Consider the following 15,934-nt stretch of genomic DNA (forward strand, 5'->3'; position numbering starts at 1 on the left):
TCCACATCCACATCTAAACATTTGGCCTACGAGTTTGCACCGTAATCTACTGTAATGATTGCACACTATTGCATTGTAATGCACCATCTAGATGAAAACCGCTGACTTCTTAATTGGTAGCCTATATGGTACATTTTGAGGGGATTTCGTGACAGCTTCACTTTGCTGTGGTTCGCTGCTAAGGGGATTCCCCGGCTTCCTCGCGTCAAGCGACAGCTGAGTAGGCTACTTTCCTTTGACAGACAGCCAGTCTTTCCAAGGCCATTGGAAGTTACATTAATTAACATGTGTTTCCCACGACGGTTTCGATTCGACAAATTGGTCGGCAGCAACGTAGCAAAAATAAGAGACTTTTGGTTGTGCTTCTACTTGGTAGTTCTAGCTGAGCCGACGTTTACTCTGCTAAACGGTAGTGCACAGAATCTCCTCCCTGTCAGCTGGCTAGCCTTCCAATGGCTTGCGTTGCGACTGGTGAACTCAGCAGGGGGTTCCGCGCACCCTTTTTTGTGTTGGAGTAGAACGTGTAGCCTGGGTTTTTTCATGCGTTTTAAATAGGCTATGGCTCATTATAATGTGGTGTAGGGGCCCCGGATTGCGTCTGCACCGGGCCCCGGCGAGGGTTAACGCGGCCCTGCAGAGACTAAGGCATACTTTTTGGTTAAAACAGCTTGTAATTGGGCTTTTTTAAATGTGTGCTGCTGTTAAATAAATAATATAACTAGGCAAAATGAGTTAAGTTGATATGTTTGGACATGAGAAGCACACAGTTAAAGTATGAATGCCCCCCTCCTCCTCTCGTTCACTGAACTAGTTCGCTCGTCATTCACCCCTTGCTCTGCTGCATTGTGGCGTGACGTAATCAAAATGAACGACTGAACGAACTGTGAACGAACGAATTCCTCAGCAGAACTGAACGAAGAGAACGAACTGGCGCGAAAGAATCGCCATGCCCTTCACTATTTAAAATTAGTACTTCCGGGTGGCGAAGGTCAAATGCATGCATGGGGCCACAGCAAATGTATGAAGTATGAAAACACGAGGATGGATGCTGCATGAACAGATCACGCAATAACAATATATGTTGACATTCTTATTCGTAGTTGAGCAGCGTCGTTGTTAGTATCACGCTACCGATTTTTGTCAATATCCGTCGATATCAGGACAGGAAGTTCGGACTTTGATGAAGCCGTTGCCATAGAGATCTGCTAGTTTGTGTGTTCTTCTGGTCAACTTGGAACATTCGCGATGGCTGTACAGAGTTGGATAGATCAACTAAAAGCATCGAAGAAAACCGCAATAATAAGTGATGGTGAGTCGATGCTTCAGGGTGATTGTGTACACGAATATGGCATAATGTTGCTGGTTGCAACGCAACATCTTAATTTGTAACCCCACGTAATATTGTTTATGTTAGCCATGCACCTGACCATGTTAACTGGTATCTGCAACACAGAGACACTTGAAGTGGACCTTTTCAAGTCACTGAGAATGAAAAGCAAATGGTTAGATTTACCAGCCACTCAAACATTTAACCTATCGTGCTATGTATATTGACATTTTAGTTGCATCTGGCTGGTGTTGACAAGTGGTTTGCACGACTATGGGTTGTGCTTGTGTTGGTGTTAACTGATGATGAATGGCTGTTTCAGGAAAAAGGAAGGTCCATTACTTGTTCAGTGATGGCAAAGAGATGGCAGAAGAGTATGACATGAAGACGGATGAGCTCATAAGTAAGTAAGCTCAGGCTAGCCTTTATAGACAGGTCATCAGCTGGGAAAATTAGGCCTTTCGTCCTACCGCACTTTTCTCTGTGTATTACTGACCAGAAGCCCTATTGGAAGAAATTAAAACATGGGGCCACGTCAATTTTTGCTCAGAATTCAATATGGCCGCCATTGTCCAAAATGACTGTTTTCATGCATTATTACATTGTACTGTAAGGTGATATTCATGAACGATTAACTACTTTCAGCACTATACTGTCCTATTTCCTTACATACATGTTTACAAATGTTGACTAAATTAAAACAAATGAAAATAAAGTTGGCCACCTTGCAATATCCAAGGGAAAGTGCTGAAAATAATGATTGAAATGCACATATATAGTAGGGGTGGAACGGTTAAAAAAATTCACGGTTCGGTTCATATCACGGTATTAAGGTCACGGTTTCCGGTTCTCTACGGTTCTTTTTTTTAGTTCATGATAAATGGTGCACTGGGAATATTAAACCATATTTATATAACTGCAATTATTAAGTGATGATACGTAAGTTGAATCAGCTGTCGTCAACTGATGTGCACTGTCTGAGCGTTCCAAATGCCCTCTTTCAAGTGGCTAATAGAATCAGACTTATCACTAAATATCCTATATATGGTTTTTGTAGGCTTATAATGTGAAAATGGTGTGATTTTAATTGTGTCATTCTCTGATTGGTCTTATATGCCAATGTGTTAATCAGAGAGACTGGATACGATACTCCTAGAATCTCTGTTTTACACATTTTTCTGGGCAGTACATGAATTGCGGTTTGCCACGAACTGCATTTCACGGTTCGATATGGTGTGTGAATTGTACGGTTTCGGTTTTCGGTGCGGTTTGTACCATCCCTAATACAGAGTCTATGGCTGGGAAAATTAGGCCTAAAGTCCTGTCAGGGTTTTCACAGTGGATTACAGACCAGAAGGCCTATTGAAAAAGATTCACCAGCTGGTTGCCATCTCAAATGTGCTCCAAAATTCAAAATGTTCTCTGTTTTTCAGAATGGCAGACTTTCATATATTTTTTCAATACTGTAACACCATAATTAGCAATAAAGACAACCTATTTTCAGTGAAATTCTGTCCTATCTCCTATCTACAGACGTCAGTACAAAAATTGGCAATATAACGATGTAAATATATATCTTGCCCCTTTGAAATATCCCAAGGATTGTTGTCAGAAAAGGATTGAATTACACATACACAGTTGACTGCTGAAAAAAGGCTATTGACCTGCCAAACTTTTCACATTAGATTACTGATCAAAAGTTTTTCAGGACTACATTTTTTTGAATAAATCAAGGGTGAGTGTGCATGCGTGTGTGCCCGCGCATATTCCCCGCACATCTTTCCCCTGCTCTACAGTGTCTTTCCCCCACACACTATTCTGCCTCCCCCACCCCCTCACTCATCTCCCCCCCACACACTATTCTGCCCCCCAACCCCCTCACTCATCCCCCCCATGCTACTCTGCCCCCCACCCCTCACTCACCCCCCACTATTCTGCCCCCCATGCTCACCCCCCTGACTCATTCTCCCCCCACCACCCAAAAAAATACTCGCCCACCCCCCATCCAAATGTGAAAAGATTGGCAGGTCAACCCCCCCCCCCCCCCCCCCCCCCCCCCCCCGACTCAACTTACCCCCCCCCCCCCCACACACACACACACTCACACTATTCTGCCCCTGAACCCCCCACACTATTTCCCCCCACCACCTCACTCATCCCCCCATACACTATTCTGCCCCCCACCCCCTAATTCAACCCCGACTCATTCCCCCCCCCACCTCCCACTCTGCCCCCCTACCCCCACTCACCCTCTCATTCATCCCCCTGCTCCTCCACATCATTTGCCCCCCCCCAACACACACACACACAGTCTACTGTGTCTATGTCAGTGTATGTAAAGAAGCACACTGGCCACACACACTTGAGAAAAGTGCAGTCAGGCACACACACACACACACACACACACATACAAACGCACGCACACACACACACACACACACAAACACGCACACACACACACACACAGTTTGGCAGGACAATGTGCCTTTTTTCAGCAGTCCACTGTGTTTGTGAAATTCAATCATTTGACAACATTCCTTTGGATATTTCAAAGTGGCAAGATATATATATTCATGCCTTTTTCTAGACAACCTTTATACTCAAGTCTGTAAGGAGATAGGACAATTTACTTAACTGAAAAATAGGTAATCTTTATTGATAATTATGGCCTTACAGTATTGAGAAAAATGTGCTTAAGTCTGCCATTCTGAACATCAGAGAACATTTTGAATTTTGGAGGACATAGATGGCCCCAAGTTTTAATCTTTTTCAATAGGCCTTCTGGTCTGTAATCCACTGTGAAAACCCTGACAGGACAATAGTCCTAATTTTCCCAGCCATAGACTGTATGTGCATTTCAATCATTATTTTCAGCACTTTCCTTTGGATATTGCAAGGTGGCCAACTTTATTTTCATTTGTTTTAGTTTAGTCAACATTTGTAAACATGTATGTAAGGAAATAGGACAGAATAGTGCTGAAAGTAGTTAATCTTTCATGAATATCACCTTATAGTACAATGTAATAATGCATGAAAATAAGTCATTTTGGAAAATGGCGGCCATATTGAATTCTGAGCAAAAATTGACGTGGCCCCATGTTTTAATTTCTTCCAATAGGGCTTCTGGTCAGTAATCCACAGAGAAAATTGCGGTAGGACGAAAGGCCTAATTTTCCCAGCTGATGACCTGTCTATTACTCAAACTCTGTGGAGATTCGTATTCATCCCAAGCCTATGCATGCACATACTATACCATCTAGCTATTACAGTGTAGCCTTGTGTTAGTAGGCCTAATTGGACTTGTTGGTCAGAACTTGAAGATGTTTCATCTTTCACCACCAGACAAAAACCTAAGAATTTAAGACTTTTTGAATGACTGTTGAACCAACTTGCATAGCATAGCATGATTTAGCTGTTGTAACCACATCATGCCAAAATGCCAGTATTTTCCAGCACCGCTTGAGGGACTATTCCACTGGTTCACTCTTGCTGTTGCTCACAAAGTCTGTTTTTGCTTGTTGGTGTTATCTTTTCATAAGGCCGGAAGTGGCGAACAAAAACCACCCTGGGTGGACACGGTGCGTGGCAAGTGGAAGTAGGCGACCCTCAGCCTTCACCAGTCTCAGGGGAGCAGGAGACCATCAGAGAAAGCAGCTCCAATGTAGGAGTTTAAACTCTCAATCAGGGCAGTCTATGTCCTACTACTATGACTTTTCCACCAGTGATGGAGGGTCAGCCTAAATTAATTAATGCAGCCAAAGCAAAGGCAAATCCAGGATTTGATACTGCAAACAGGGCTAAAGAGCAATATTTTTCGTTCATACTTCAGCGTAAATGAATTGAACCAGTCAATTTGTTTAAATGACTGATTTTTCATATTTTGAAATGGTTTTGTCCGCAGCCTGTGTTCATGCGCAAAGACACCAAGGGCGATTTTCAGTGGAGGGTGCGCAATCTGTCTTACCCTAAAGATGTCTACAGCGTGACTACAGAAGCTGCGGAACGCTCCTGCATCGTCAGAACGTCAAATAAAAAGTAATGTATTCTGTAGCTTACACCAGTGTTTCCCAACCAGGGGTACGTGTACCACTAGGCCCTAGGCCCAGTGTTTCTCAAAGTGGGGCGTAAGCCCCCCTGGGGGGCGCGGAGGCATGACAGGGGGGGCGTGTGACATCTGATTTTTGAGGGCCCCCCTTCAAGGAAAGGATTTCCTGTCTCGCCAATAAGCCAATACGTTTTAAGCATTATATACATAATTATAAACATTATATTATTAATTGTTATATAGGAAATGAACACACATCTACATTCCACTTCCCTCTTTGTTTTATATCACTAGTCACCTTTCCTTTGATTCTGCACCGCGCAGCAATAGTAAAATCAGTCTGTGCGAGTACTGCTGTTGCTTGGGGGGCGGGGGGGGCTCGGAAGCATCCAGACTCTCCGAAGGGGGGAATGATGGGAAAAGTTTGAGAACCACTGCACTAGGGGTACGCGAGCACACTGCAGGGGGTAGTTGGAAAAATGTAATTTTTATATCAAATGAATGGGGCAGTCACATAAGGACAGAGAAAGCGATATACGTAGAACATGAATTAGGGGGTACTCATGGCACAACTAAGAGGTTTAGGGGGTACGTGAGACAAAAAAGGTTGGGAAACACTGGCCTACACTATAGTAATGCATTTTGGGCAATGTTTAATAATCTAGGAAACCGTGGGCTTGGGACGGCCTGCGCACTATAGTAGTGTTTACTGTAGGGATGCAAATTATCAATGAATTCCTTAATCTTTAGCTGATTGCCTTATCGATCGACTTACAATTAACATAAGCAACGTTTTCCCCATAAGTCGATGAATCGTTTGCATGCCTACAGTAGTAGTAGTGCAGATATCATTATATTGCTGTGTGCAAAATCTAATTGTAAGAGTAAGAGCAAACTACTGTAATGAAGAGAAGGAATGTGCTGCAAATGGCTGATAATATTACATCAAATATGCAGAATGAATATGAAGATGTGTGTAGATTAGACTGTACACACAGTTCATGCAGTGTTGTCAAAAAAACAAATAGGAAGGCTAATCAAAGTCCACTTCCAACAGCTAAATAGTCAAATAATGGCCAATTTCACCCAGTCTCAAAGCATTTCCTATTCGTCTGCAGTGTATTTCCCATCAAAGACATCCAACTCAAAGTTCCAATTTCTATTACGTACTTGCAGTTCCCACGATTTCCCAACAGGAGGCAGCGCAGCACCAAGATGAGAGTTGCCTTTGGAAGTGACCGATATTGTTTTGATCTCTACTCACCCACAGGTACTATAAGAAGTTTACCATTCCAGACCTCGACCGCTGCCAGCTTCCTCTGGACAACTCGGCCATCAGCTTCACGCACGCCAACAACACCTTGATAATCAGTGTAAGTCCCCCTAGACACTTTTGCAAAGGGATCTTTTTTCACTTTATCCTGGGGAAGTAGTCCAACTTCCTAGCCAGCTAGATCATCGCCAGTCAGGGGTTTTTTTTTGGTGCTCAGAAAAAAAGTCAACAACTGAGTGAAAGAAAAGAAAATGAAAACAAATCACACTATTATTTCCTACTAAAAATCACACACACACACACACACACACACACACACACACACACACACACACACACACACACACACACACACACACACACACACACACACACACACGTGTGGTCTTGGGTCAGTTGTGGTGAGTGTAAAAATTGGTAGTGTGCCCCGGACTACTGGCGTGATCAGTTCAGCTTTGGCTCCCAATATGTTCTCTTTTGCTTCTGTGTCTATCAACAGCACTCTGCAACTGCAAAAACAGAGCAGGGCACTAGATTTATTTCCATTGAACCTCTGCTTTAAAAGCCATTTTAGTCGTTCATTTTCAAAATGTTGCCCATTCACAAAAAAAATAAATAAATCATAAGTGCTCTGACCAAAATACAGTAAGTTTTTTTTAGCCAAAGATGTTTATTATGACTGGTAATTCATAATGGCGAACATGGAGAAGTTCCACCTTTTTATGAATGAAAAGTGTAATAATGTCATAATGTAATAAGTCATAATGAATACTTAGAAAACTGATGGTGACAATAAATGAAAACCCATGAAAAACACTTGTGAATGGGCATCATAAGTTCTGGAAATGGAATAGTAAAAAAGTTCCACACTCTCTCTTAAACTATTGAGTACAACAACTGTAGAACTAATCCACACCTGCGTATCTTAGTCATGAGTCATGACCACTAGACAGTGAACAAAAAAAGTTTATGTCGAGTCCTGTTGTTGTTGTTGTTAGCCCTAATCAAGTGAGGGGAACTCGCACACGTGAATGGCGATGCAATAGTGTACTTTTATTGCATGTTTAGAAAATAAAATAAAAGTGCTACCCAACTGAGAAGCGCAAACGTTTTGGTCCCAGTCAGACCATCCTCAGTGCAAGAATAAAATAATGAAAGCAGAAATTCATCTTCTTGACTGACTCTGATGTGATGACTAAGTACTGGAAGTTGAACTGGAGCACTGGATTGGATCGCCAACCCGAATAGCAGCAGCGATCCGGCAACGCTCCTCCTGGAAACCCATTTGCGTAACCTGCCCTTTGATCTCACTGATTGGGGGCAGAGAGTGAACTCGTCTCGTTTGTCTCGCCCTCTGACAAGTGTGGGACGGATGGTGTTCCCGTTCCCGCCCGTCAGAACAGTCTGGACTCAAAAACTTGGCTCCTGACAGTGATGACATGTCCTCAGTTCAAAAAAAAAACTAGAAATGCACTCAGAGAGTGCAGACCTCCGCCAAGGAACTAGTTTGATAGAGCATTTGACTATGTTACACCCTTTCTGCCTTAGAAACTTGAATGTCAAAATTTACCCTATCCCACAATGGTGAAGAATCTTTTAAAAAGTCCTCAAATCCGTTCATAACTTTTTTTTAGTTATCCTGCTGACAGACAAACAAACAAACAAACAGTCAGTCAGTCGGTAAAAAACATCGAGAGGATCACAGATAATGACTCTTAACTAGTTTTTGTTTACAGTGTGAGTAGTGAACATCAAAATGATATTCCCTTTTGTTGTGCACCGTTAACCCATTGATGCTAGATGTTGCGTTGGCCCTGGCACCTGGAGCTGCATGACGCAACATTCAGGTCATGAGATTTGTGGCACTTTTATTAAAAATCTTGGTATGTTACAGCTGAATAAAAAAACATTTTAATGCAAGATGAGTGTCTTAGCATTTAAATGCAACTTATTACATGTGCTTCAGAGGCTGAGATATTTAGATTTTTATAGGCTGAGGGCAACTTTTCTTAGAAAGAGCTTAGGCATTCAGCAGCCTTTTTTGCAGGCGCTTTAGGCATCAATGGGTTAATTAAATAAAGGTTAAATTTAAAAAGTCCCTTCTTTGTTGATGCACCAAATATGAGTGAAGTGTACACAATCACATAGGTACTAGGTAGGGATGGGCATACGGTGAAAATTTCTTCGTCGATCGTCGGGAGAATTAATGATTAATAATCGGTTAACCATTAACATTTTTATATTAAAAACAGCACACATTTAGGCCCACCATGCCCTATACTCTTGTATAACAAAAATACATCAAAAACATCATGTTTTTCTTCGAGGATTTGTTTTTATCGACAACACAAGTGTCAAGAGATTAACAAGAAAAGTTAAACCTGAATTGGTGCGCATTGCGCAAACGAGGGAGGCTTCAAGTCGCGATCCAAAAACGAAGGCACATAACGGTGCAGACATCGAGGCGAGGCTAGGTTGAGATGAATCACCGCCGTCTTTTACAAGGCTTGGATGCGCGGTGTTCAAGTGATACATCATGGTCGTTGTCGATTAACTGTATTTGTAATTCACATTGCAGTAATTACAGTACACTTTGTCATTTTCTAACCGAAAATGGTCCCACACCACACTTCGCCGAGACCTCTTCATGGTTAGGCAAAGCCCGCTCTATGGAAGCTCGCATGTAACAAACAAGTCAAGCCAGGGTACGGTGATGGTGAGATATTGGCCCCTGCTGCCCAAATTGTGCAGGTGTAACAGCGAAATGCATTGCATTGAGGACGTGCACTAATGACCTACATTCAAGGGTTTTTTTTGTTTTTGTTTAACGGTTCATCGGCTAAAATTAATTTCTTCGACTAAATGTTTAATGATCAATCATCGGTTAATTGGTTTATTATGCCCATCCCTAGTACTAGGGGTCTAAATCACGGCCTCCATGACGATACGATTTAATATCGATATCTTATTATTCGATGCGATTCGATTATGTTTGATACTTAAGAATGCCGATACGATACAAAACGATTCAACTTTTTTCCAAGTATTTTTCCACTTCTATTATGTTATGGAGCTAGGGCATTGGACAGGGGCCAGCGATTAGAATATTTTCAATACTTAAGGATGCCCCACGATACGATGTGATTCGATTCAATCGTCAGACTATATCGATACATTTTGATTATTATTTACACCCCTAATACTGTATGTACTGTATGTGGTGGATGGATGCACTCCTTTTTTTATCTCCTCTTGGTTTTCTCTGTGTTTTTTTCCTCAGTATAAGAAGCCCAAGGAGATTGTGAGCCTGGAGCAGGAGCTGATGAGAGAACTAAAGAAACTGAAGGGGACCAACGAAGGAGATATCGACTGCAAAACCCAGTGAATGATAATGAGCAGATAGGGGTCCCATATTCCATACAGTACACCTGTGTGTGTGTGTGTGTGTGTGTGTGTGTGTGTGTGTGTGTGTGTGTGTGTGTGTGTGTGTGTGTGTGTTAAAACCTTCAGTCTGGATGTCGATAATGGTTGCAGGAAAGGTTCAGAAGTGCCTGAAGAGGAATGTGGAATTCATATCTGAGTGATGTGATTCAAAAATGTGCTGTATTTTTCGAGATGTATTTCAGTGGAAATGTGAAGTTTGTAAATTTTTTCCAGATGGGTGTGAAAGTTGTGATTGCACAGTTAAGTTGATAGAACTTTTTTCATTCATTTTCTCAATACTACAGTATACCTGGTATTCTCGATCACATTGTCTTAAACTGAAGGAATTCAACTATACTGAAGAATTAGACACATATGACATCACTTTTCTGTAAATGTGGATGAAGTTGCGAACAGTTTTTAAAAAAATAAATAAGTAAAATGATTGACATGATCCATAGTAGTTTCGAAGGCATCTTTTACGCAAAAAAAAAACACCACCTACAAGCTTCAGTATTTTTTAAGGATAGTGTCACCCACTCTTCATTCTTCAGTCAGACACCAACTTTGGCAACCATCAACTACAGGCACAATGAAGCCACAGAAGGGAGAGGAGGACAAGGAGAGAAAGAATGGGCCAAAGAAAGAGAGAAAAATAGAGGGAATGAAGACATACAGTGTGTGTGTGTGTGTGTGTGTGTGTGTGTGCGTGTACGCGCGTGTGCGTGTGCGTGTGTGCGCATGCGCGTGTGTGTGTGCGTGCATGCGTGTGTGTGCACGCGCACATGTGCGTGTGTGTGTGTGCGCGCGTGTGTGTGTGTTGTGTGTGTGTGTGTGTGTGTGGTGTTGATACAACTTGAGCATAATGGCAATGAGCCAGTCTGTAGAAAACAGTGTATGTCTGTCTCTCTGTGTGTGCTTTAACACATTTTCAATTGATATGGGAGAATGAGCACAAACAGTGTCAAAGACACATCTCTGTCTTTTGTGTGCCATGGGAGCACAGGTGTGTGTGTGTGTGGCCGGGTTTATCTGCCATTGAGTATGAAGTTATAGTGCCGCCTGTCATTATAGACTAGACACCATACCTGTATGTTTTCCCTGCCAATCAAGTCACATCTACAGGGTTCCCACTGGTCATGGAATTTCTGGAATATCATGGAGATTCCAGTTTTTCCAGTCATGGAAAGTCATGGAACTTAAGCATTTTGCATGTGTAGTCAGGGAATATCATGGACTTTTAACAGTATTGTGCTTTTGTTTTGTCCAACGTACTTCCCACAGCAATCCGAAAACATCAAGAAACTTCTCAATTCAGGCCAACATACCTGGAAAATGCAGAAGAGAGTTGATTGAAAATGTGAAAGACGGGCTATTACAAATTGATGACCACAGAGCTAAATGTCTTCTTCTTATCAATATTTTGGATATTTACTTTCATGAGAGGTCATGGAAATTCTGTTTTATGGTCTGGGAAAGCTATGGTAATTTTATGTCTGACATGGAACCCTGTTTTCCTGTCCTCCCCCTGTGGCAGTCCGTGTTCCTTCTGGGTCTATGATGAGAGGGCATTCCTTTTTTAAATGTTTTGTTCACATTCACATAATGCTTTGTTTCACATTGCAAGGTGTAAATCCGAAAAATACTTTTCAAGGGAAGATGGTATTTTACTAGCTCACGTGTTCCACTGCCACCTACGCCCCCACTACTAAACTAGCAGTCCCATCTATCCTCTAGCCCAGTGTTTCTCAAAGTGGGGCGTAAGCCCCCCTGGGGGGCCGCAGAGGCATCTCAGGGGGGGCGTGTGACATCTGATTTTGGGTTTTTTCCCCAAGGCAATGATTTCTTTTCTCGCCAATAAGTCAATAAGTTTAAAGCCCTCACCAACATTATTCATATTATTAAATGTCATTCATTTGAATACCATAGGAAATGAACACACATCTGCATTCGACTGCAGTCCCTCTTTGTTTAATGCCACCAGTCATCACCTTTCCTTTGATTCTGCACAGCGATCGCAAATTCAGTCTGCGCGAGTACTGCTGTTGCTTGGGGGGGCTCGGAAGCATTCAGACCCTCTGAAGGGGGGAATGATGGAAAAAGTTTGAGAACCACTGCTCTAGCCTGACAGGCCAGACCATTCATTTTGAATTACTTTGTAATTCACAAGTGGTCTTATGACGCTTCTCTGGGGAGGGGTTTAGTCGTCAACCAGACAGCAGGCCAAATTGGGCCAATAAGCATACCCACTTGAGCGCATAGCAACATGCGTCATGAACGTGAACTGTCAGCAATTGGCCCACTCGTTTCAAACCAGAGCTGAGCTCACTCCTCCTACCCAAGCGCTCCAGGGCATCGAGGATCCCAGATCAAAAATGAATTACGAAGTAATTAATGTGGTCTGTAAAACCAGGCTAGTATCTATCCTCCAGTATAGCTCCCACTAGTCCCACTACTACCCCTACTAGACCTGTCCACCAGGCTTGTACGAAATTCCGAATTGAAAGAATTTAAATTCAAAGTAATGCCATAATACGAACACTAGGTGGTGGTGTAGATTAAATTCAAAGAAATTCAAGGTAATGACACCACCCAGTGTTCGTATTATGGCATTACTTTGAATTGAAATTCTTTCTATTCGGAATTTCGTACAAGCCTGCTGTCCACCACCATCTCTCTGGTGACACCTCCTTTGTCTCCAGTCTTGGCACACCACCGCCCCTGAGTGGCACCCACCGTAGGCACATCACCGCCCTTAAGTGACACCTACCATGATGGCTTAACCCAGACACCTGCACACACACAAAAAAACGCCTGCTACATGCTAAGCGCTTTCAGGTAAAAGGTGGCCCCAACTTATTAAAACCTAAATATCTCATGAAACATGAAATAAGCTAGGGCCCTCGTCTTGCATTAGAATTCGTTCATTCTGCTTTAACATACTCACTTTTTTTAAAATACAAAAAAACCCTCAAATCTTAAGAGCTTGAATGCAGTGTCTATGGCGCTCCAGCTAGACGCCAAGGTCAATGCAGCATATTCGCAGCATCAGGCTTAAATGGGTTAAACCGCTCCCTATCCTCCACCTCTCCTCTTCCTCTTCCCTTTGGCCAGACAGGGTGGACAGTCAGTCAGGGTAAATATACATGTATATTCAAGGCTCATGTGTCCCACCTCCTATACTGTCCAGGTCTCCCTCCTTTCCCATCTCAGACAAGGTGGACACTCCTGACATCCATCAAGCCATATGCTTAGTTTTGGTTCACTGCTTGCCTAGTACAGAGGTGGTCAAAGTAGAAGATACGGTAACTCTTTCTATGAAGCCCATATCTTTAACGCATTATGAGCACATTTATACCAACTTACAATACGGACCATAATCGTAGTGCATTATGACTACACTCATAACACTTCATAATGGAGTATATCAACAGTCATGAATAACTATGAATCTAGCTTATAATGCATTATAAATCTTAAGATGTTTTGAGTGCTCCTGAATGGTTATGAACTACAGGCAGTGAAGGGGCTTATAATACATTATAACTGTCATAATGCACTATGATTAATTATGATGTGCATTATAAGTTGTAATGAGCTCATAATGTGTTATATATATGGGCTTCATAGAAAGTGTTACCGAAGATACATCTACTAACCATACAAATTAATACTGTTACTAACCAAATCGTGGAAATATGTTAGCCGTTAGACGCTAACCTGTGGAGTTCCTGCTTTTATGCAATGTCCCTTTTGTCCGCGACCCTCCTTCAGTACCTCTGCGACCCCCCCAGGGGCTCCGACCCCCAGTTTGGGAACCACTGTACTAGTGTATGCTGTCCACCTCTCCTTCCTTCTTCTTTGGACATTAAGGGGACAACACCACTGCAAACACCCTCTCAGCCATATGCTTAATTTCTCTGCATACACGTCCATTTATTTATGTCCTCTTCTGTAAGCTGCTTTGGATGAAACCACCTGCTAAATGTGATGCATCGTATTGACGCATTTAGGCAGAGTGAACAATACTAAACACTACTATTTGCTATCCTCGGTGACGTGTCCCACTCCAAGAGCTACCGCGCCCACCACTCCCTCTTTTCCACCTCTCTCCCTCTCTTCCTTACTTCGGCACACAGGGTGGACGCAGCACCTTGGTACCCATCCAGTCATAAGCCTTGTGTTTTTTTTTTCACTGCAAGGTGGAAAACCATGTCAAAATACATAAGTTGCACGTAGTGTTAATTTCGTCAACCATGACTATGACTAAAATATTTCGTCAAAGCCCTTTTTTGATTTTCGTCATTTAGACTAAGACTAAGACTAAATTGGGAAGGCAATGACTAAAATATGACTAAGACTAAAATTGATTTCCGTCATTGTGACTAAGACTTAGACTACATTTTAAAAAGCTGACTAAATTAACACTGGTGTTAAATAAAATAGAGAAAAAGAGAACCAGTGTGTGAAGAAGTTTCATTCTGCACAGTGTGATATATGTTAAAAAGAGAAGCAGTGTGCGGAGAAGCTTTACTCTGTACAGTCAATGATGTACAGTATGTTAAAAAGAGAAGCAGTGTGTGGAGAAGTTCTATTATGTACAGTGTTGACTAAAATGACAAAAAATTGACTAAGACTAAAATTGATTTTTGTCATTTAGACAAAAACTAAAGACTAAATTGGGAAGGCAATGACTAAAATATGACTAAGACTAAAATTGATTTTCGTCATTGTGACTAAGACTAAGACTATGACGAAATAAAAAAAAGCTGACAAAATTAAGACTGGTTGGACATTCACAGGGTAAAGTCATTTCAAGGCCAGCTGGTAATTGGTATTTCTCGTGTCCCGAATAAACAAAGAAGAAATCTGAAGAGGGCTGTCCTTCGCTTCATTCATTCATTGATGTTTTTTTGTTGGATTCAGCACCCAGTTAAGAACTGCCTATTTAGGCGATAGTGTGAGCACGTCTTCTCCACTTTTGAAATCTCTCGTTTCCCACCTGTCCCTCCTTCTCTCCTCTCTTCTCCCTCTTTGGGTGGACAGGGCTCTCCCTCTCTCCTCTCTTCTCCTTGGGCAGACAGGGTGGTCACACCACCACTCCGACACTCTGACACACCCCTCAGCCAGGCAAGTTGCCCAGCCATCCAACCTATGCTTTGTTTTTTTTCCCCTTTCTCTACAATATGTAAAAAGTTGAGTAAGGCAGAGTAAAATACTTTCAAGTCAAATGGGCACTGACTCTCCAATCTCCTGTGTAATGCTACTAAACTTACTTGGGCAGACAGGGTGGACTGGACACACCACACCATCACTCCTAAGTGACACCCACCCAGCCAAGTTGCCCTGCCATCCAACCATATGGTTTGTTTTTTCCCCCCCTCTACAATCTGTAAAACCATGCCTCAGCACGTAAGTTAGATTTAGGCAAGGTAAAAATGCATGTGCTTTCAAGTAAACCTACTAATCTTAATAATCTTAGCTGTGATGGGATGGAGTTAGACGGAGGGACTGTGTGTGTGTGTGTGCATGTGTGCGTGTGTGTGTGTGTGTGTGTGTGTGTGTGTGTGTGTGTGTGTGTGTGTGTGTGTGTGTGTGCGTGTGTGCGTGTGTGCGTGTGTGTGTGGGCAGACAGGTTGGGTAGGCAGGATGGGCAGACAGGTTGGACAGGCAGGGTGGACATACCACTGCTCCTGAGTGGCACCCACCCTGGCTCCCATCCAGCCAGCCAAGTCGCCCAGCCAGCCAGCCAGCCTGCCAGCCTGCCTCTGGCAAGGGTGAGCCCCAGAGAGAGGTTAGCCAGCGAACAGCAGCTGGACAGATGTGAGAGAGAGCTTATTAAATTAACAGACATCTTTTTTTTTGT

General features: G+C 42.6%; 1 protein-coding gene across 1 annotated transcript; it reads left to right on the forward strand.

The window, feature by feature from the left end:
• Positions 1-994: 994 nt before the first annotated feature.
• Positions 995-10,522, forward strand: dpcd (deleted in primary ciliary dyskinesia homolog (mouse)). Its single transcript, XM_063214822.1, has 6 exons — positions 995-1,309; positions 1,650-1,730; positions 4,867-4,988; positions 5,229-5,362; positions 6,643-6,745; positions 9,926-10,522. Exons 1-6 carry the CDS (start codon positions 1,246-1,248, stop codon positions 10,028-10,030), a joined length of 609 nt encoding a protein of 202 aa, XP_063070892.1. The 5' UTR covers positions 995-1,245; the 3' UTR covers positions 10,031-10,522.
• The last annotated feature ends 5,412 nt before the right edge of the window (positions 10,523-15,934 follow it).

Source organism: Engraulis encrasicolus, chromosome 1 (genome assembly GCF_034702125.1).
Source record: "Engraulis encrasicolus isolate BLACKSEA-1 chromosome 1, IST_EnEncr_1.0, whole genome shotgun sequence".
In the NCBI taxonomy this organism is placed as follows: domain Eukaryota; kingdom Metazoa; phylum Chordata; class Actinopteri; order Clupeiformes; family Engraulidae; genus Engraulis; species Engraulis encrasicolus.